At 33.9% G+C, this 24,236-nt stretch overlaps 1 protein-coding gene across 4 annotated transcripts; it reads left to right on the forward strand.

Annotated features, from left to right (window-relative positions):
• Positions 1–79: 79 nt before the first annotated feature.
• Positions 80–23,840, forward strand: LOC127854106 (synaptonemal complex protein 1-like). Of its 4 annotated transcripts, none has more exons than XM_052389107.1 (20): positions 80–100; positions 3,783–3,902; positions 4,444–4,465; positions 5,742–5,872; positions 6,390–6,455; positions 8,001–8,068; positions 8,425–8,498; positions 10,297–10,355; positions 10,555–10,624; positions 12,170–12,243; positions 13,529–13,637; positions 13,822–13,916; positions 14,732–14,916; positions 15,817–15,884; positions 16,122–16,183; positions 17,374–17,490; positions 19,747–19,851; positions 20,827–20,930; positions 21,159–21,276; positions 23,685–23,840. In XM_052389107.1, exons 2-20 carry the CDS (start codon positions 3,843–3,845, stop codon positions 23,790–23,792), a joined length of 1,695 nt encoding a protein of 564 aa, XP_052245067.1. In that variant the 5' UTR covers positions 80–100; positions 3,783–3,842; the 3' UTR covers positions 23,793–23,840. The 4 variants fall into 4 exon arrangements, with proteins under 4 accessions (XP_052245067.1, XP_052245064.1, XP_052245065.1 ...); XM_052389104.1 differs by lacking the exon at positions 80–100 and adding an exon at positions 801–909; XM_052389105.1 differs by lacking the exon at positions 80–100 and adding an exon at positions 809–918.
• Positions 23,841–24,236: the final 396 nt, after the last annotated feature.

Here is a 24,236-nt window from a genome sequence, read left to right on the forward strand (position 1 = left end):
GGGTTAATGGTCCTTACGTTTAATTCTACCAGGTATGTCTTCTGGCTTTCCCTAACACGGATGTTATAAGCAGACAAATCACTATCATCAACAACTACCGGTACGTATTGATTTTTTAGTTGTAAAACGGGTTTAAAATGAAAGTTCGATCGCACGGCATTTACATTAGAAACAACATATACGGACCATATGCTACTAAGAAACGAAATCTGTATCAAACACGTACGTACATTGTAACATAACGACAAATCATTGTTTTAATCAGAGATTTTATATCTATAACAGTTAAAATAGCATAGATCGTAAAAATAAGCAACTGTGAAAACTTGTAATAAATCTTGAAGGCGTTCTTTTTAGGTCTTTAATTTAAAACAACGCCCGTTGTGATTTTGGATAAAAATGTTACGATGTAGATGCTGGACATCGTTTTTTCTTCTTATGTTTAATGACGTGAGCAGAAAGCTTCATATACATTTTGACAAAAGAAACCATTTAGCAAAAGCAGGAACAGAACAAATATAATGATAAGCACTTAACTGGTGAAAAAAAGAAGACCGGCCATTGTGCAGTCTCGAGATGAGAGAGGCCGCAATCAGGGGTCTAGTATTTGAAATTTGTTATCTTTGTCAGCGACTTCATTTATGATGTCACTGAACTTAGAACTTGATCCAATCAAACCCGAAACATTAACATTATTTCACAAGTTACGCCAGTGTGGTGATAAGTGACAACAATCAAATAAAGAAACACCAGAAAGGTTGTATGTAACCTATTTCATCGAACGTTATTCACAATCGATCAAACAATGCACGTGACATTGCTGCAGACGACGCTCGACGAAAACAAGTCTTGTTTCACACTCTTTTTTTATTCAAACCTGTGCAGTTGGAGTAAAAATGTACTAAATCGGTAGGGAAGGTGATTGTTCATCGTCTATGTATCCTAGCATACTTGTGCACATATTATATACCGGTGATTTGTATAGAAGTTTACAAAATTGTCAAGAAATTAGAAAACCATTGTTTTATCAGTTTATTCCATGTCAATGTTGACATTTTTTAAGGGGCCTTTTCACAGATTTTGGCATGTTTTGAAGTTTGTCATTAAATGCTTTATATTGATAAATGTAAACTTTGGATCTAAAAAGCTCCAGTAAAAAACTTGAATAAAATTAAAGAAAATAAAAAAGTAACCCTCAACTGGGCTTGAACCACTGAGGTCAACCCCAGTATTAAATGGAGTAAAAGAATATGATTAGACCACATGGCCATCCTTCCTCACATAATGTTTGATGTATTTTATAATTTATATAAGCAATCCTCTCAGTATCACAAAATATAACGACAACAACAAAACTCTCCAAATTATTCAATTGTTTCGCATTGCAGCGCTTTATAATTTTCAGGTTTTTAAATCGTCAAAAGATGCATAAAATAGACATTTTAGAGCAAAGTAAATGTTCAGTATTACTGTTTGCTCATAAATACACTGCAACTCCAATATATCACGGTCTGTTATATCGCGTTGTCCAATATATCGCGAATCGGCTATGGCTCCCAAAAATCTGACGAGCATAATCCTTAAATAAAATGTTTTAATCTGAGAATTTGATGCATTAAAATCAGTTTCAAGCAAGTATTTTTCCCTTTTTTTCACCAACTTTAATCCAACAGTCATAATCCAGTTTTGACCAGATTGTTTGCTTACATTGTACATCACATTAACACCTGTGTACTGTGATAAACAAAAGACCCATTTCGGCATTTGTCAAACATGACAGGTCATTTCGGGTGTTACAATTCTCTATTGAATTTGCTTTGAACTGCCGAAACGCACCAGTGCACACATGAAGGTGTACACAATTATAACATTAAATGTCACAAGTCAATACTGACCTATCTCAACAATCTGTGTGCGTTAGATACAGTATACAATATAGACCAGTTAGTCACAATGCTCTACTATTAAACCCCATGCTGTGCATGCTTTTCATGAGAAATGAATGACGTCATTTTGTACATGGGTCTAATTTGTGCATGCTTTCTTGAACAATAAAACTCGGCAATGTTTTTCGGATTAAAAATGTAATTATACGCATTTGAAAATACTCACATGGAATAATGTTTTGTGTTATACCAATTAATGACATATGGATATAACACAAACTTGAATAAGGTTGGTAAATAGCGTGTTTTGAGATTGCATAATGATGCTAATGTATACATATACATGCATACATAAACTGACAATTTATATCGCGCGCCGGATATATCACGGTCGCGATCTTTGGACCCCTTCAACCGCGATATATTGGAGTTGCAGTGTATAACTACAACCAAAATGTGCGATTCTGAAACAATTTTTTTTTAATTTTGTCAATTTACCAAAACGTGAAAAGGCCCCTTTAACGTCTAAAAAAGTGAATCTTTTATGCTTACAAGGAGTCTATTAATATGATCTCAGTCTCAGCCAAACATGGCCGGACCAACGGTCATGTCCTGTAAAATTTTGTAAGGTCCGGCCTGTTGGTCAAATATACAGGACCGATTGTCCGGTAAAAAAAAGAGAACCAATTATTTGGTTTGTATAGGTTTGTTAACGGCTATGAAAGTTTTCTGAGGTGCTAAAATAGCGATAGCGTCTTTAAACACGTGTTTTTCCGTACTAACGCTTTTTCTGCTGACAGAATTTTCTGAGAGCATTTGATTGGTCCATTTTTATGCATCTTACGAATGCGGGTCAGGACTGTCAAATCCATGATGGCCTAGTCCCTTTTAAAACAAGATAATCATAAACTTGATTATTAAAATTTAAATGATGCATATATCAATTTATGTGGTTGTAATAGCAATTGTAATGTATAATAATGATCATTGTCATTTTGAACCGTTATTATCTTGGCTGTCAATGTCCATGCGTGAAAAAGGCTGGTTGTCATTTATTGAGGCCGTTGTCGGTTTAGGCCGTATTGACCAGACTCATATCTGACATGCGCGCTAAGCGTAGCTTAGAAACAAGTATCAGCTACTTTGGTTGGAAAATGTTCGTAAGATATTACAAATGAGCGATTCCCGTTAATATTAACTGTTAACATTCTTTGAACATTAACTTAACAAGACTAGTACCATGTATTGCGTGTATATCCTTAAAAGGAGTCTGTCAATATGTTCTTTATTGATGTTGAGTTTAATTGCATAAATGTTGTTAACCTATGAGAAGTCTTTTAACATGGTGTAATTGATACAGGCATCTAGCATGTCTATCCGTTGTATCGGCCCTCTTAATGAATACATACAAATTTTTTAAGTGAACAAATGTTTTTCAAAGCCTCATGCTGTCATCTTACAAAATTGTGTCATTGGTAATCTGGAATTAAAATTGTAGTCGTTCAGTTCAATAAAGGTGTTTGTGTCAAAAAAAAAGTTGTTTAATCTATTATTGCTTTTGTGTGAAAATACAGTGTGATCATAAAACTGGAACCAGAAAGGTTAAATTCCACAGAGTTATGTTTACTGTGTGAAGAAAATATTTTGTGAACAGTTTGATAATTAAGTGTTAAAATATTTCAAATATTCATTGGATCATTTTTTATGGTAACTCTTGATCAACTGTCAAACTTTGGTAATAATTATGGCGTTAATTGTTTTCGAATAATTGTATGTTGTGCAAAGTGATAAAAAAAGACATTTTTAGTTGTGGTATTTAGAGCTATTTAAAACCATGTTCTCAAAGTTGTTCTAAATGACAAAGCTACATATTAGTAATTTGTGTCCTTCTTTCAGATTACTGTAAGAACATTCATAGAGATTGTCAACTGATTATTGCAGTTGTACAAAAAAAGAATGCAAACACAGAAAGAACCTTTCTTTAAACCACTAAGAAACGATCACCAAAGCCAAGAGGTAAGAAAAAAATTGTTTATTATAAAAAAAGTGTATAGAAATCCTTATACCAATATACAGATACAAACACCTGCAGTATAGATTAAAACAGTCTTTCAATGTCGATCAGCCTTTTGGACATGGATAGTACAACTGAATGAGATCCAGGAAATAACTGACCCTAATGACCATTAAAATAAGGTCAAATTGATTTGCCAGTAAAATGGAATTCAGACCATAAATAGTTATCAGTTTAACAGTCTTTTGGGCCAGTAATGATTTAATGAGTCTGATTAAATCAAAATGCATTGTTCTTAGTGCATGTTATTAAGTCATACAATTATTTTATTATGTAATATTGTGCTCTATATTATAATGATATGTATATACTTACAATTAATAATTGTGTTTGTTATAATAAATATCATATTTTAATGTACAATTTTAAAAATGATCCAGTCCTATAGCCTTTCCTCTGAGTATTTCAAATACCTACAACTTGTATTTGGTTATGTCGGAATATAATAATTATTGTATTTATGATTTGTATTCTATTTTTCAGAAAACAAGACAGAGTAAAAATGGTTGGTGTTTTTTATTATTTAAATTAGTTTTGTGTTTGCTTCAAATTTGGATCTTCAAAATTGCCAAATTAGTTTTTTCCACTACTTTTCATTGTCATATCAAAATTGGATTACAAGTAAACAAATATATTATGATTAAAGGATTAATTTGTGAATAGTCTGCTCTTAAAAAAAATTGAGCAGGCTTTAGTGAGCACTTGATTAACAGAGGACCATAGTTGAATTAATCATCTTTACATGCATTTTAAAACATTGAACCTGAGGTCGCTCTCATGGATTACAAAAAAGTTCTATTTAACCAAGGTCTCCTGTTATATAGGTATATACGAAATTCGGCTACTTCCCAATTGAAAATAAGGTCACTTTTTCCCAAAATTGATAGAGGACTTTCCCAAATTGTAAAAAATAAAATAAAAAAATAGACATATTGGGCTTCTCCCAAATTGAAAGCAATGAGCTTTATATGATTAAGAATGCACCTCAATGTGTCTTTTAATACTTCTGAGCAATGATAAGACCCTGTTTCAAAAACTTTTAAAAACCGTCTTCCCAAAATTAGCAGTTATCACGCACGATATTCCCAATTTAAAAGGCTAGGGCCTCTTCCCAATTTCCTGATGAAAAGCCCTGTATGTTCAATAAAATGCTTATTATCTGAGAACTAAAATTAAGTTCAATAATTAGAAATGATACATACCGACTTTCAATGTTGAATAAGTACGTGTATATGTTATAAAAAAAGTACTTTAATGATACACATTCATGTATACAACTGTACATGTTGTCAGCATGATTCTGTTTTACTTTATATCTTAAAAGTTACACAAAATTAATGTCAATAAACTTTGAGCATATAAGTTTTATAATTTTCAGGCCTGCTATCCTGTAATTTGTTTACACAGTGATTTATTCGCCCCTGTCATACAGTTTTACATGGATGTCACCTTTGAACAACCTTTGCACATGACATGCGTAAAACAGGGACAAAACATGTACTAAAGTTATCAATGCTCGAGTTTACTGTGGTAATTTAAGGTTTCAGCAATTTCGCGAGGATTTGAGTCGTATTAGGCATACTTTAGGTCTTTTATTGATATATGCTCAAAAATTTAAGAAGTAATACTGAACTTTAAATGTTGTGGTTGCTAAACTGGTACTCTTGACCAGCCCACAGCGAACAGAGGACCCTAGTCTAATCTATAATTTTGTGATTGCACCTTGAAAACTTGCGTGCACAGTTGCTCGACTAGTGCTTACTATGTTGCCATATTTACAGTCAGTTTAAGACAGACCGAGGACCTTGCAGTGAATTCAGAGAGGCTCACATCATTGCATGCCAAGTTGCACCAGGAGGCAGATCGCATCAGGCAATGGAAATACCAAACAGAAAATGACCTCAAGCAAAAGGTGGGTAGGGACTTTCAGAGATATCAACATGCACAGACTATTTTTATGCCCCTCTTCGAAGAAGAAGGGGTATATTGTTTTGCTGGCTGTCTGCTGGAAGACCTGTCGGTAGACCAGTCTGAATGTGGTTAGACCAGTTCCTTTCTGATCAATAACTCGTCAACGAAATTATTTTGTGTAATACATTTGTATATCATTAGAAACTGTTAAACAATTGCTAAATATACTTGCCTACAACAACAACAAAATAGGAATTGACACTTTAAAGTTACTAATGGAAGATGGACAATCAGCTTTGTGATTGGTGTGTATATTGGTCTTGGATAATAATGAAATAACATACACATTAAATACAGGGCTGTTATAAATTGCATAGAGTTATCATGCAGGTAAAGCATGGAGGTAAGTACTGTTTCATTGAGTCAGGTACAACTCAAATTAGAAAGTTGAAGGGCATATCAATATGCTGGCATCAGTGTTATATTGGTTTACTGAAAACACCCATGTGGTCTTTCAGGACAGGAAAATTCAGGAGACATCACAGACTATTGATACCTTGCGGAAGTCGCTTTTGGAGCTCCAGGTACAAAGTTAATTATTTATGTAATGATTTTAACATTTTTGTAGTCATTAATTCAAACAGCTTGCTGTCGTTGACATCTTTAAATACAGGTATTAAAAATGCATTTAATAACCGTTATGAATATGGACTATATATAATTGATAAAGGTGAATTGTATGAATTAATAAGTCAAAATATTTATAGAAAGAAGTCACAGTTTCTCCTTTTTCATATAACTATTTATTTAAAAATAATCTTGTTTAAAACTGAATGTGAATGTATGAATACATTTCTAACCTTAAATAAGGTTATACAATATTAAGAAAGGCTTTTTCTGAACACTTGTGTTGTGAACTGAAAGTGTAAAAGTGTGACACCCGTCATAACAATGTTTTGTGTGTTCTAAAGCATTGAACATGTTTGATAGCTGCTCTGTGATCTGCAGCAATTAAATTGTTTGATAGCTGCTGTGTGTTCTGAAGCCTTGAACTTGTCTGATAGCTGCTCTGTGTTCTGAAACCTTGCACTTGTTTGATAGCAGTTCTGTGTTCTGAAGCCTTGCACTTGTTTTATAGCGAATCTGTGTTCTGCAGCCTTGCACTGTTTGATCTATGCTGTGTGTTTTGAAGCCTTACACTGTTTGATAGCAGCTCTGTGTTTTGAAGGCTTGCACTTGTTTGATAGCTTCTCTGAGTTATGCAGCCTTGCACTGTTTGATAGATGCTGTTTGTTCTGAAGTCTTGCAATTGTTTTATAAGCTGCTCTGTGTTTTGAACCCTTGCACTTGTTTGATAGCAGCTCTTTTTTCTGCAGCCTTGCCCTTGTTTGATAGCTGCCCTGTGTTCTGCAGCCTTGTACTGTTTGATCTATGCTCTGGGTTTTGAAGCCTTGCACTGTTTGATAGCAGCTCTGTGTTTTGAAGCCTTGCACTTGTTTGATAGCTTCTCTGAGTTATGCAGCCTTGCCCTTGTTTGATAGATGCTCTGTGTTCTGAAGCCTTGCACGTTTTTGATAGCAGCTCTGTGTTCTGCAGCCTTGTCCTTTTTTGATAGCTGCCCTGTGTTCTGAAGCCTTATACTTGTTTAATAACTGGTCTGTGTTCTGAAGCCGTATACTTGTTTGATAGCTGCTCTATGATCTGAAGCCTTGCAATGTTTGATATCTGCTCTTTGTTCTTAGTCTTTGCGCTTGTTAGAGAGCTGCTCTGTGTTCTGAAGGCTTGTACTTGTTTGATAGCTGCTCTATGTTCTGAAGCCTTGCAATATTTGATATCTGCTCTGTGTTCTCAATATTTGCGCTTGTTAGAGAGCTGCTCTGAGTTCTGAAGCCTTCACTTGTTTGATAGCTGCTTTGTGTTCTGGAGCCTTGTACTGTAAGATAGCAGCTCTGTGTTCTCAAGCCTAACACTTTTTTAATAGCTGCTCTCTATGTTCTGTAGCCTTGCACTTGTTTGATAGCTGCTGTGTGTTCTGAACCCTTGCACTTTTTGATAACAGCTCTGTGCTCTTAACACTCACACTTGTTTGATAGCGATCTGTTTTCTGAACGCATGCATTTGTTTAATAGCTGCAGAATGAGAGCCTCAGCATGACTCTGCAGGAAGAAACAAGCAACAGGGAGGACATTGTTCAAAGGTATTGAACTGTTTAATTTTCCTTATATGAAGTGAACAGTTTGGAGTCAGAAAAAGAGCTGAGAATAAACCATTTCAGTCCTTTTACAATTGCTTGTAATTTGCATAATCCTGTTTTTTTGTCAGTTTCTTTCTTTGAATATCTTGTTTGTTCAACTTTTAACATGCTATGGTTGTCAAGGTGAGAATGTTTCGAGACACAAAATGTAGTTTTCTCTCCCAACTTAATATGAAAATGTTTAAATAATTTGTAGTTATTTTGTATTAGAAAGATGCATTCTTTATATCAACTGGCTTTATAAGTTGGTTTATCTTGTTTATTTTGTCATGGTTATTTTCACACCTCTTTGACTGTAGGGTGACAGCCACAAGACAGATGTGTGCTGTTCTTAAGGATCATCTGACGAGAGCTGAAAACAGAATTGTTAGCTGTATGTTAACATTTATTGATCATACATTTATTTATTTCACTTGTTAAGGTGATGCCAAAATAATTGCTACAATACATAAGTGTTTATAATAACTGTAATGTAAGAAAAGCTATATTTAAACGAGTTAATGAATCTAACTGATGTGTTATAAAGCTTATTGATGATTTCACTAATTAGTCCCACAGGGTAATCACGTGATAGTCAACTTGGCGACATCAATTCTGAGACAGTTATTTTTTGCCGTTTTATACCCTTAATTACTTTTGTTTCATTTTTAAATGACGCTCACTTTCCAGCAAACTCAGTAAATAGGTGATTAGCGTCTATTTCGTATTAAAATTCGCTTTATCTCTCGACTTTACTCCCCACAAATTATCTTAGTGGAGCTGTAATTAGGTCATCCCCCTAAGAAATTTTGCAGCGATAAAAGTTGTGATAAAGAGCAAATACTAATACGAAATAAACCCTAGTAGCTTCTCACTGATATGTCTGGAAAGTGAGCAGCATTTTTAAAAAATTAATTCAAGTAATAAAGGGCATAAAACGGCAAAACATACCTGCATTGACATGGACTTCGCCATCTTGAATATCGCATGATTACCCCCTCTGACACAGTCTTCCCATAAAAAATAATTTTAGTACCAAGTCTCAATAACTAAAAACAATTATTGAACATGCTTCTGTTCATTATTATGTCCATACACTAGGATGGCAATAATACTGCAAAACCTGAATGCAATAAGTATATATAGAGGATATTTTTTGGATTTGGTGGAATATCGATTTTAATTCAAGAGTGATCATAGAAAATAACGAGTGAATTAAAATCGATATTCCACCAAATCCAACAAATTTTCTTTTAAGTTTATAAGCAAAAGATTATTTTTGTATTTTTACAATTCCGGACAATATAATTCCCCGTTGGGCGCCCGAAATGTCAATCCAGAGTAATTGCCCTTGGTAATGTTGGGGGATCACAATTGGGGAAACCAAAGATATCTAAAAGAAGTTTAGGTCAAACAAAAAAAATTATCGATAATTTTCACTGTTAATTTACACTGTTTGAAATAGTGAAATACATGTATCGGTTTTAATTCACTGATATTTCTCGATAAACCATCGGAAAGCATATAATAAAAACAATGAATTCATTTTGATAGAAATTAGAACTCTGGTAGTTTATACCTTTATTAAGTTGTTTGTCATCTTGAATGCACAAAACAGTTAAGAGTTACTTGTGTATCTATGCAAACTGAATATTAATTGGACTAAATTTCAAGTTGCTTATGCAAAAAAAAGCAATTTTAGATTTTATTGGTATAGTAATTTACTGAAGTCACATGTTCATACTTTGAAAGAATTAAGTGTGTCTGAAAAGAAGGTTCTAGTTTAAATAGAATATGGCATATTAATTATTACTACAAATGTATGCAGATTCAACGGACATTGAACAAATCTCTTTAAATCATATACTTCTAAACTATTTAAAATTTGGAAACTTCTAGAGTCTTTTCACACACAAAATCTACACATGCTAATTTGAAATTCTGTATCAAATTTGTTTAAAGTAAATTCTTATTTTTTCACTGCTTTTTTACAAGTTTTTTATACTGTACATTCTGAAATAATATATTGCAACACACTTAATTGGTACCTTAATACAGTATATTTGTGAATGTACTGCAATATACAGTTGCACCACTAATAATTTGTATGGTACACCTTTTAATAGTAATCTGAATATTATTATGCTTTACATGTATGTAAATAATTTTGGAAAATTAACTTTTATTTACAGGTGAATCAGAAAAGAAAGAAATACAAAAGATGGAAGCTGACCACAAGTCAATCTGTGAAGTATGATCATCTACACAAATGTTATACTCTGTAAACCTCTGTTAATGTGCTATGTACATAATTTGTTTAAGTGCATGTGTGGTGCAGTTCTCTGATACTGACTTAAAGTGACAATAGCTTACATGTATTACTTAAACACTTTGATACACAAAGTTGTATCTTTTCATTACTATGTAATTTGTCATTCATTTATTTTTAGGGTTTGACTGAGAAATTCCAGCAACTGAAGTTTACTTCTAGAGAAGAATGCAATAAGCTCAACAAACAATGTAAAGTAGATGTTGCTTTCATTATTATACAATCATGGCATTTTGAGTTTTTTTTTTATCTCATAGTGACATTACATCCACATTAAAAAGTTTGTCAACTCATTGTGTATTTCCCTTACTGCTTTCTTAGTTTTATTTGTAACCCAGGAATGTGCACTTTTGTGCAGATCTTTTTTGGTTGCTCTCTCATTTGCTTGACTGTTCTCTAAGGGTATCACGTTTACAGATTTTTCTAAACGTTTAAACTAAATGAAATAAACGAAATGTAACCGTTTAAACGGTATCTCTATGTCCGTTTTATAAGCATCAGTACCATCTCATATTTCCAAACTGAAAGTAGTAATTTTTTCCGGAAGTTATATTCCGTGCATATTCCATTCGCGCAATAAGGCCATACCAAAACCAAAAAATAGAATAAACCAGACCATCCGTATCACCACATGTGTATTCATCATTCTATAAAAAGAAATTAAAAAACGTCGAACATAATGTAAAACTGACGGAAAAAACTGTATCCGTAAACGACACTTCAAAAATTATGTACGTATTTTACACATGAAATACAAAGTGCATACCGTTTGGCTGCATAAAATGAAAAAACAGTGAATAAGCAAAAACGTAATAAATATATAATTTGGCTAAAATATTGCTTTCAACACGCTACCGTAGTGCTTTACATTGCTAACCAATCACTTAAAATATTTCAAGATCGCGGCATGTGCACTGTTTCGTTGCCAATTTGTAAGATGTTCGGAAAGTAGTGAAGATTTTCTGTAAGTTTCCGTTCATGTCCGAGCTAACCAAAATCAGAAATAAATAACTTCCGAATTCGGTAGTGCCCAGATTTACCGCATGTACCCGGATTTCGGAGTTTGTCATCGATATACTTCGTACAGCTAGTCGGCTACGTAATTTGCACCCCAAAATTTATTATATTGATATTGACTGTCGTTTGAACGTTTACTGTTTTTGTAAACGTTTTTGGGCAAAACACGAAACGCGACCGTTTAAACGTGATACCCTTACTGTTCACAAATTAACCCTGTTTAAGTCAGTTACAACGATTACAATGTAACTATGGTGAATGACTCTCAAAGCACTGCCCTACCTTGTTAGCCTTGAAATAGTGAATTTTAAACTGTTAAGTCTAAATTGTTTACTGGTGGTTTTATAAAATGGTCTTGCTTATAAGTAAAAAGAAATCATCATGTTAGATTCAATATCACTTTATTCTAACTACATATTTTGATGCTGGTAAGATAAGTGCAAAAACATAATTAGTGTTAAAAAGTTTCACAAATTGGAGTCAAGTTGATTTAAGCCACAGTCTGGGTAAACACAGGCTTATCGAGGACGACGATTTCTCCCTAAACTGGATTTTGGCTAAGAAGAGGTTTTATTTAAACACAATTTTACATAAAAGCTGAAAGTGCCAACCCTGCTAAGCCTGTGTTGACTGCAAAGGCTTATCAAGGACGATACTTTATACATGTACACATGCATTATGCCCCGTTTTCTCAGAGCACGGCCTATTTCTTGTTTCAGTGCATCTTGCTCGCCAAGAGTCAACTGACCTGAAGGAGGAACTGAAGCGTCAGTCGGTCGAAGCAGAGGAACAGGTTTGATTATTGATGCTTATTATCCCAAGCCATAGGCGGAGGGATATTGTTATGGCGTTGTCCGTCTTTCCGTCCGTCTGTATTTCCACCCGTCAGTCTTTCCACCTGTCCGGCACTTTTGAGTCCTGAGCCATATTTTGGAAGTGCGGATTTGATTGAAACTTGGTGTGAGTATATATATATGCATAAGAGGATGATGCACCCCTAATGGCATTGTACACCATCTGTTAATAACGGAGTTATGGCCCTTTGTATCTTAAAAAAATGTTTTTTAGCTGAGTGTCAAATATAACACTTTTGTGACCAGAAGCATATTGGTGGGGATATCAATTCAATGAATTTGCTTGTTATCTTTGTAAATTTATATTCAAATTAAGTGTTGTTGTAAGTTGAAACCTTCATTTTTCCTCAAATCAACAGCTTTCACACCATTAAAAAACAACAAAATAACAAAAAAGCTAACAGTTAAAAAAAAGCTAATTGTTATATAAATATAGTTGAAAAATGATATTGCACATCACAATATAATGAAATGAAAGAATGCAACAATTAAGGGGACAGGCAATCTGTTGAATGTTTAACTGCAAAAATATGGCGAAATTTGAAATAATTCAAAAGATTCAATTCTAAATACAAATTGTCGTGCCCCATCATGTCTGTATTGTCACCAGCACAATTTTTACACAGCAGGAATACAGACTATAGTATTGGGTGACCTTTTGAGCTTCAATTATAAGACACTATAAATGATGCAATGTGATGTATACAATTTGAATGAATTTTTGATTTACCAAAGTTATGAGTTTGTGCTTTATTTATAAACAAATGTGTGCAAATATGTTTTATTTTAAATAAAATAAGCATATCAGTGTATTGTCCATAGCAGTAACGTATCTTCTTTTATACTATGACACGCCAACTTTTAATTAATTGTAACAATATTTGTATTTCCATATTAATCTTAGTTTCAAAAGATGAGACACTACAAACAAATGAGTGTGTCTTCTGACTTTTTGTATTATAGCATTTTCACTGTAAAAGAATATTTATGTATTGATCAATATGTTAATGTTCATTATTGACTAAAACTTTTCATTTAGTTAATTGTGACACCAATCAACACATATATAACATGTCTTAATGCATGTGCTTAAAGTGTCGTACGTAAAGTGTCATCCCAGATTAGCCTGTGCGGACTGCACAGGCTTATCTGGGAGGACACTTTAGGCACATGCATTTAGCCTGGTTTTCCCAGAGTTAGGAACAATTATATGCTTTTGCTCAGCTGAAACATCTTCAAGAAAAGCTTGATGAGAAGAACATTGAGATTAGAGACATCAGGACACAGATCCACAAAAACAATGAGAAAATTCACAGCCAAGAAAAGACTATTGGTATGTGGGTATGTTGTTAATATATTGATGTCAGAGTGTTTTAAATTATTTATGTAAATACTTAGCAGACAATCTTCAAAACTTAGTAATATCCCTAAAAAAAAAATAAGTCTCTGCCAAAAGTTTAGTTAATCATTGTGTTCTTCGTGATATAAAGATATAATGTATTGTCTTTATGTTATAGATTCACTTAAAAATAGCTTACAACAGTTGGAAAAAGACTTGCAGGCATCAAAAGAAAAAAATGAAATGCTTTTTGGAGAAATCAGTGATTTAAAGGTATGACATATGCCCATATTGCCTCAAGATAACAATTTATTTTCTGAAAAGTTTAATGATGTATTTTTAGTTGTGAACACGGAATTGTAATGAGTTTATGGTTAAGAACAATAACTAGATTTCAGATATATTATCATATGTTTATGAACTTTAATGTATAACCCGCATTTAAATTTGACATTATTTTAAATGTCTAAGTAGTTGGCTTATAAAGCCTCTAAGCCAATGTTCAAGCAATCATACTATAAGAACAACTACTGATTCTGTAATTAATGTTTATGCCCCTGGATAGAATAATGCGGGGTATATTGTTTTTGGCCTGTCTGTCTGTCTGTCATTGTGTGTGTCTGTGTGTCTGTCCCAAAACTTTAACTTTGGTCATAACAATAACAATGCAATATTTAAGATAGCAACTTGATATTTGGCATGCATGTATATCTCATGGAGCTGCACATTTTGAGTGGTGAAAGGTCAAGGTCATCATTCAAGGTCAGAGGTCAAGTATTAGGCTTCAAAGCAGCGCAGTAGGAGGCATTGTGTTTCATAAACACAGCTCTTGTTTTTGCTGCTCACTTTTCTTCCAACATAAACACAATTATAAAAAAAAAAGGTGCATCAATATTTATTCCTGCTAGCTCAGTTACACAGTGCTTTACTACAAATAAGAGGATCAATCGTTTGATTGCTGACCTGTCCACATAACTGACTGTCGTGTTGTGACTAAAATACTTAAGGAAATTGCAAAATATCAAAACGAACAAAAAAAACATAAACTCTAGCCACATTCATTTTCGTTTTTAATTTCATGGCCACAGAGCAACCAGACAGAGGTTGCAGAGAAGCTAACATGCCGTGAAGGGGAGATTACTGAGCTGACCTCAAGGAACTCGAGCCTGCAGGCAGAGTTGGAGACAAAAACCAAGCAGCATGCTGACGAGCTGCAGGCCTTGCACAGAGAGTTGGAGCAGAACAAGGCACAGCTCAACTCTAAACATAACAAGTAACCTCAGAATGATAAATTGAGCCCTTTTCTTGAAAAACTGTGCTAAATGCATGTGCTTAAAGTGTGGTCCCAGATTGGCCTGTGAAGGCAGCTCAGGCTAATCAGAGATGACACTTTCTGCTTTTATAGAATTTTTCGTTCAAAGGAAGTCACTTCTTAACGAAAATCCAGTTGAGAAGGAAAGAGTCATCCTTGATTAGCCTCCGCCAAATGAACAGGCTTATCTGGGACGTCTTTTTATGCACATGCATTAAGCCCAGTTTTACTAGAATGTTATTCAATTAAAAGTGTCCTTTTAAAACAAAATGCTGAAAGTGTGTTTAAAAACAATGTCCTTTCTTTTAATTGTTTCAGGTCATGCTTAAGACAAAAATGTAAAACATGCTATACAAGGTGCTAAGTACAAGCTATAAAGCATATAATTATATTCTTTATTAGTAATAGAGATTTTCTCTATAATATACATCCTAACTGACAGAAATTCAATATTTTTTAGTGTTAAATCTGTTTCCATATTCAATTGCTTGGAAAACCTACTTCTTGTATGTTTTTTAGTAATTGACAATTTTTGTAACATTCAAAGCGGCATTAGCAAATCCATAATGAATGACATCATATGCAATAATTAAGTGCATCTTTGCACTACTTTTTAGTATGTGTTGTGTAAAAGTCCAGTACACATTTAACTATATTATAGGCATGAAGTTAGTCAACTCCAAGTATTAAATAAAATTAATTTGTTTAAACTAAGAATTACAATTTGCTGTGTGTCTTTTTGTGGTCCACATCTTGTTTTAGGAATTTTTTTGGAAGTCTCTTCTTAGCAAAAATCCAGTATAGGGGGAAAAGTTTTCCCACATTAAGACTCCAATACTGTTACCCCATTGTTTGTCTCAGAGTTCTGTTCCTGGAGATAGATTTAGAGAAGGCCAGGTCAGTTCTGGAGGAGGTCAAGAGTTCTAAAGGTGATTACACATTTGTATTGTCAGATTGTCTTGCTTGAATCATTTTAAAGTAATAGTGTGCATTGATACATTTATTGTGGAAACAACACATTTGCTTTGATTGCAGAACACATTTGTCTGTATCAAAATAATAATTTTGGGATGCATATAGTTATTATATGAATTGCTTTAAATGTGTGTGTGTGTTCTTTTCTTTTTGTTGGAAGAAACTCGGTATGAATTGTTTTCCTTTTTCAGATATGTTGATCATTGAGAAGGCAGAGTTGGAAAATCGCCTCAAGGAGCTTGAAATGCAAAATGTAACCTCATTACCTTAAATGAAAGCATTTACTTGCTGAATAAATATAAGCATGTAATCTTTTCTAACCAATGATCAATCTAATATAAATAAAATCACTGTTCAGCAAAAGTTATATTTAATAATTCTGCAACTGAATTAAACTGTTCAGTTCATCTATGCACAGGATGAGCTTTTGGGATTGCCTTTTTTCAGTGCGCATTAAAAAAAATAAAATAATTTTTTTTTTAAAATCTGAACCTCTAGACAGAATTTAATATCACAGAAATGATCCTTTGGTAATCTTCTTTCAAATGGTTGTCTTATGCATGGGTAGGTCCCAAAAGCTACAATAGAGTTTATAAATTAAAAACCTCTGAAACTGAAAGAGTCGTGGGTTTAACATTTTGTGTCCAACATGGTAAAGTGATGTGCTTCAAAGTTTGTTTAATTCTTGACCTTGGGGTCAAACTTGGCCATTCCCAGGCGTCACATGATCTATGTAAAACATTTAAGTGAAATATTGCAAAAGTATCTGAAATAACAAGGCGAAGAGGTTTTATATTTGGCAAGTAATATTGTATGGTGGTTTTCTGCTACTGTTTTTCAAATCATGTTCTTAGGGGGCAGGGGGAAGGTGGTGTTTTATATTTAATTCAGCATTATTAAAAAACACTTAGAAACAACAAAGCACAGAGCTTTGGTATTTGGTATGTGACATCAGATTGTGGTCTGTTACAAAGATTGTTCAAACAATGCCCCTGGCTTTGAAACTGGACATACCCCATTAGACAGGTGAGAAATCGTGGGCTTGTCATAATTGTGTTCGAATATTAAAAAAGGCAAGCACAGAAAGAAAAAGTTAATGAGGTAGTTGATTGAATAATTTTGTAACACTACAGCTGTGTCAGTTAAACTTTGAGTTGCAACACCTTTTCATTATGCAAGAATTTTTTGGTTGACTGGGCTGGCCGACTTAGTTGGTGGGGTGCTGGACTACATAGATGGATCATATGTTAGTTTACCTGTAAAACTAGGCCGGGCAAAGTGGGATCAGGTTGACAGACCATCACTATAGGACTGAAATACTGTTTAAAACTGAAAAAATTATATGAAACAAAGTCAGTAGATACGGTGGCAGTGAACAAACACTTGCCTTGTCAGTCCTATGACAATACAAGACTTGTTACATCTAATTCACGTGTTTTTAAGGCTCAGCTGTTGGCCCAACATCAGCAGAACTGTGAAGTGATTCACCAGATGAGCGGGTCTATCTCTGAGCTGGAGAACCAACTGACAGCCAGTCAGCAAGAGGGCGCTTCTCTTATGGTAAGGGTTGTTATATGGTTATATGGTTTACAACACAAAATCTTGGCTTATAGATCAGTGAAAACTGGGCAGTTGGGTGTTTTTTTGGTTTGGCGGGGTAACAATGTTATGAACAATTTGTGTTTAAATTGTGCGTTCCTGTCATATTTTATCCATTTCTTTTCCAATTTTTATGAAAATGTATACAATTGTGTGTTTTTTTGGGTCCTCAATCAAACCTGAGCATATGGTTCTGTTTGATTGCACTAGATGGTGGTCATTGTTACAAATAGAAGTATATATTTAAGACAATTTCTTTTAATCAAAGGATTTCACACACATTTTCATTATGTGGTTTTTCCCTCAATTATTAAAAAAAAAGTTCCACTCCATTTCTCAAAATACCAGCTTCAGCTAAAATATAATGTGCTGGGTATGTCACATAAAATAAACAATTCTTTAATGGTAACTCTTGAACTACTGTCATCTTTAGCAACAATGATTTAAAATTTAATTGTCAATTTACCATTACCATTGATTCACTACTCAGTGAACATTATTATTGATATTGCATTTGCTTGTGGTTTTTCTTTGTTATAAATGATAACATTTTTAACGGAAAAACTTCATTTGAGTCGTATCTTGTGTGATGTAACCTGCCTGATGAATAGTATTTGATTTGCTTTAGTATGAACTTAAATATAACCTACAATAAACAACAATAATCACTGTACATTATTATTTTGTTGATTGTTCTTGAATCACTGTCTATAACTGTATACCAGAATTTTTTTGGCTCAAAAAGAGGGTGTCAGAAAACTTACGGTTTTCAATTTTACAAATATATTATGTCTGTAGTTATATATTTTATCCCTTTAATTAGCTATTTAATGTTCAGACCAAATATGTATTAAGTCTTACAAAACTTCATACATTGATCTTTTTACATGCTGAAAATCAAACTCCCATACATATCTCCAACCTGGACATGTACATTCAAATGCATCATAAAAATCCAGCTTTAATGCTGACTGCATTTTTTTGTTGTGTTACCTTAATAATTTGCTTAGGTAAGTGCTTTTGTTTCAACCAAACTTTGGAGAAGTCTTGCCGTCCTTTTCTTTTTAATGTAACCATGGGTTGTCTGTTTATTTGTCAAAAAGTAAGCACATTAATAATTGTTAAACATAGCAGTTACACCTTTATGGTTCATTCCTCTACTTATTATGCCCCCCTTCGAAGAAGAGGGCGTATATTGTTTTGCACATGTCGGTCTGTCGGTCCGTCCGTCCACCAGATGGTTTCCGGATGATAACTCAAGAATGCTTAGGCCTAGGATCATAAAACTTCATAGGTACATTGATCATGACTGGCAGGTGACCCCTATTGATTTTCAGGTCACTAGGTCAAAGGTCAAGGTCACAGTGACTCGAAATAGCAAAATGGTTTCCGGATGATAACTCAAGAATGCTTAGGCCTAGGATCATGAAACTTCATAGGAATATTGATCATGACTAGCAGAGGACACCTATTGATTTTCAGGTCACTAGGTCAAAGGTCAAGGTCACAGTGACTCGAAACAGTAAAATGGTTTCCGGATGATAACTTAAGAATGCTTTTGCCTAGGATCATGAAACTTTATAGGTACATTGATCACATCTGGCAAATGAACCCTATTGAATTTCAGGTCACTAGGTAAAAGGTCAAGGTCACAGTGACTCGAAACAGTAAAATGGTTTCCGGATGATAACTCAAGAATGCTTACGCCTAGGATCATGAAACTTCATAGGCACATTGATTATGACTGGCAGATGACCCCTATTGATTTTCAGGTCACTAGGTCATAGGTCAAGGCCACATCGACTCGAAATAGTAAAATGGTTTCTGGATGATAACTCAAGAATGCGTACAACTAGGGTCATGAAACTTAGTAGGTACATTGATCATGACTGGCAGATGACCCCTATTAATTTTCAGGTCACTAGGTCAAAGGTCAAGGTCACAGTGACAAAAAACATATTCACACAATGGCTGCCACTACAACTGACAGCCCATATTGGGGGCATGCATGTTTTACAAACAGCCCTTGTTTTACATTTGAGAACATGCTTTTAATTGTGTTTTTTGCTTTTTTGACCAATCATAACATTCTTTCACCAGTTATTATTCAAATGAAAAAAGATAGTTGTAATTTATTAAATTATAAGCAAATGATGTTTTATCAAATGAACACAAATTCAAGTAACAAAGTGCCCATGAAGTGTCACTGTTTTCTAGCATCAGCTGAGTGAAATCCAACGGCAGCTGTGTAGCATGCAGGCTGAGAAGTGTCAGCTGGGAGAGAGAATGAGGCTTTATGAGTCCGATGTACTCGCAAAACAGGTAGGGCCTCTCCTCAACTGTCATACTTACAGTCAGAAATACATCCCAACCTGTTATTTAGAACTTACTGAGACAGGAAAAAAGCAATGAATTTAAATAGAAGAGTTATAAACACCAGATTAAACAAAATAATGAAAAGAAATAATAAGGACCCAATACACACTTTGAAATATAAAGAATTGAGATTTTCACAATTGCTTTTTCTGCTTCACAGCTTTAGCCAGCAGTTTCTAAATGGAACAAAACTTTGGGGTTAAAACAACATCAAGTTGACATACCTAGTGGCAATTTATTTTATTTCTTAATATAAATTGACATATTTCTTATAAGGTTTAAGTTACAAAGCGTCTGATCAAAAGGAGAATGCAGAGAAAAGGGTTTGATAATGAGTTTATAATGCATTTAATGACGATGGGAAATGGTAATGTTTCTTCTTTAATGCTGCAATTGCCTGTATTCAAAGTTGTCATCGTCTGTTTTTATATCTTGCTATTTACAATTAACAGTTTGTACATCTTTAAAAAGATTTTGATTAATTTTTGTACAATATTGATAAGTTTGTTTGAAATACTTAAAATATTTGATCCCAGAAAAGATCAGATTAGAATGTTGTAAGTCATGGGTTCAGGGTATTCCAGTTATCTTTGACAATTTGTTGTGTCTAAATCAAACAGAAGACTGGTCTAAATCAGGCAGAGCCAAGTTCTGGGGAAACTGGGCTTGATGCATGTGCGTTAAGTGTTGTCCCAGATTAGCCTGTGCAGTCAGCTTCGGCTAACCAAGCAGGGACAACACTTTTGGCTTTTATTGAATTTTTCGTTTTAAGGAAGTACCTTTCAAAAGAAAATCCAGTCTACGCGGAAAGTTAAGTTCCATATTTGCCTGTGCAGACTGTACAGGCTTATCTGGGAGGACACCGTATGATATATATTAAGCCCAAATTTCCTTGTCAGAACAGGGTCCTCTGTTTTGCAGACTGGTATCCTGGACCTGGAGAAGGAGCTGGCAGAGAAAGCCTCACACATTGTCGGCCTCCTAGAGCAGATTGACATGCTCCAGGTGCAATTGGCTTCAGAACAGTGAGTTAAGTTACAAATAATGAACAAGCTTTGATTGACAATGAGTTTGACCATTCAGAAAGCCTTGACTTCATAGTATGACCGAGATGGCTGGTAGAGGCAGGGAAGGTGTGGTCATTAGTCCAATAGTGATTGAGTAATTATATTTGGAAGATGGTATATATATTCACAGTGACGAAATGATGGGAGGTTGACTTCAATGAAAACTTGTGTCTAATAATTTTTCAGACAAAACCATCAGCATTCAAAATCAGCTCTAAATCTGACGCAGACTGAGCTGGGAGAGTGTAAACAAGACTTAAATTGTAAAACAAAGAACATCAGTAAACTGGAACAAGATGTCCAGGTACATCTTAATATTTCTTCCTTTATCATTGGTGTGTGTGAATTTTAAATCAGGTATTTGTAAAAAAAAAAATGGCATACTATCTTACCCAGATGTTGGCTTTTCTCAATCTACAATATAATGTTGAAATGAAATCCTGGCAGTAGATCCAAATGTTAAATTCCGAACATTGATTAAGCTAATTTGAGTGCCATTCTGTCAGACATTGGCTGCCTATCTTTTCCATGATTATAATGGGAAAAATATTAGTAAAAAATAAACCTACTTCTTAAAGGTACCTTTTCACGTTTCGGTACATAGACAAAATTAACAAAAATTGTTTCAGATTTGCAATTTTCGTTGTAGTTATGATATTTGTGAGGAAACAGTAATACTAAACATTTACCATGCTCTACAATATCCATTATATGCATCTTTTGACAATTTTAAAACCTGAAAATTATAATGCGTTGCAACGCGAAACGATTGAATAATTTGGAGAGTTTTGTTGTTGTCGTTATATTTTGTTAGTCTACCAAAATTGCTTATACCGTAATTACTCTATGTTTTCGGACACTTAAAAATAATAATTTTTTTTCGTGTCCGAAAACTTAGATACGAAAAATATTAACAAAATACAGGTGTCCGAAAACTTAGAGTCGAAAATGGAAGTGTCCGAAAATAGCGTCAATTGTATCAACGACTACCGGTAATAGCACGCGCTTGTAAAATACCATGCCATATAGTATAAATTACAATTATACATGTTTGCACTGCATTTTAAATAATTGTAAATTCTTAATTTATTTGACAGAAAGTTACTTCAAGGTTGCACTTTGACCAACAAGTTCAAAAATGAGCATGTGATGTACCGATACACGCTTGTATGAACCTGTAATTAACGCAATAAAATAAGCAAACTATGAATTCTTTGTTTGTTCATTTCCGATAGTTGTTGTGTAACACCTTTCATTGTTCGTAAAACTTGTAATAGGGTGCATCACAATTTGAAACATTTAGTATTTGTCAGTTATTTTACTGAGGAGTAGTACCATTGGGATAGATAATTGAACTGTTAATTGGCACAACCCCTGGTAATTAACGCTTATGCTATCGGGCGAAACCATTGTTTTATACCGGTTTACAAGGTTATTTACCAAATAACGCGAATGTAATGGTCCATTGCCCTCAGGCATGCACCCGCAATGATTTATGATGTTAATCTGGTTGTAAAACCCCATGATCGAAGTGTCATTAGATATCGAAAAAGGCTAGAAATTTGGTAAAATAGCGCTGTAAAATATACTGTCTGAAAACTTAGAGACATAAATAACGGACGAAAACTCGTGTGTCCGAAAATAAAGAGTCACGAAAAATAATTATTTTTGCCAAAAAAGGGGGTGTCCGAAAACTTAGAGTGTCCGAAAACATAGAGTAATTACAGTATATAGTATAAAATTCATCTCTCATTGTGTGAGCTCAGATGGCCGAGTGGTCTAAGCGATAGACTTTAACACTAAGGTCAGTGGTTCGAGCCCAGTTGAGAGTTACTTTTTTTTCTTTCTTTAATTTTATTATTGTTTTTTACTGGAGCTTTTTAGATAAAATGTTAACATTTATCAATACTAAGCATTTAATGACAAACTTCAATACATGCCATAATCTATGAAAAGGCCCCTTTAACTTTGTTTGACTGTTATGACTTACAATGTGTTCTGAGCTGTGGAAGACAAATAATTTTTATTCGATGAAGTTATTTACCATTATTCATCCCTTGACTAAGGGACGGCCAGTGTTTTAGAGGCCGCTCACCTTGTAGTCATGAGGCATTAATGCTCAATAGCTCTCACTCCTCTTGAAGATATGTATTTATGTAAAATTTGTAAAATCATCAAAGGAGAAGAATGGTTCATGCCACTCCTTGGTGCAAACTAAAGGCATGCATTGATATTGATTTTTTATGCTAAAACCAATATTTTATTCTTAATAAATAAGCACATTTTACCTATAGGACTGTTTCCTAAGTCACAGTGTGGATGTGATCGCCTTTGTAAAAAGCTTCTGATACAATTCTGCCATTCTCGTATTAGACACGTGTTACGAAGCATGTTTTTATATATTTACAAGAATTATTAAACTATACCCTTTATCTCCCATATCGACAGTACAATATAGAAGTGTGTGCACGTATCCAAATACCTTGTACTTAACTTTTTGAATGCCAATATTTAGTTTTTTAAAAAACATTCAAGCCAAATCACTGGGTTTTTAAACCAATGTCTTGCTATTTTTTTCAGAGAAAGAGAAAACCTTATTCACATATTCTATAGGACTAGAGGAATGTTATGTTACTTATTTGTGTTTAAATATTTAGTTTTGAACTTGATATTTTAATGTTTATTATGTAATGATTTCAATCATTTTGGCAGAAACTGACGAGAGACAACATGAAGCGGTCCGAAGAATTAGAAGCAAGCAAAAATATTGAAAGAGATTTAAGGCATTATAGTTTTTATTCTTTTTCCCAATATTTGTAAACAAATTTATGTGACTTCTAATCATTTTTTGCTGTTTGTTTTGTGATTCCAGAAAAGTTATGTCAACAAGTCATATACAAGTTAAATAAAAGTTTAATGACAGCAATTTGAAATCAATGTGGGAACTATTGTTAGTGTATTCTTTCTTATTAAGTGTTTCTTTCAATCTATTTAATTGTTTACCAGTAACTTTCTTAATGAAGTGTATGAAATCCAAGTGAGAGGTGCTTTAGTTCATCAGCAGTGTTATACTATGCTTGCCTACATTTAACCTACATTATAGAGTTCACCTGTATCTGCCTAATGCTGGCGAGCTATACTTGTTCATAATAATTAGTGCATAATAATTAGTACAACCATTTAGAAAAACACTTTACCACTTAGATACATATTTTTATGTGCAGTCACTTCAAAAGTTGATTTTAATTTAAGACCTTTCTTACT

This window comes from Dreissena polymorpha, chromosome 12, assembly GCF_020536995.1.
Source record: "Dreissena polymorpha isolate Duluth1 chromosome 12, UMN_Dpol_1.0, whole genome shotgun sequence".
Taxonomy (NCBI): Eukaryota; Metazoa; Mollusca; class Bivalvia; order Myida; family Dreissenidae; genus Dreissena; species Dreissena polymorpha.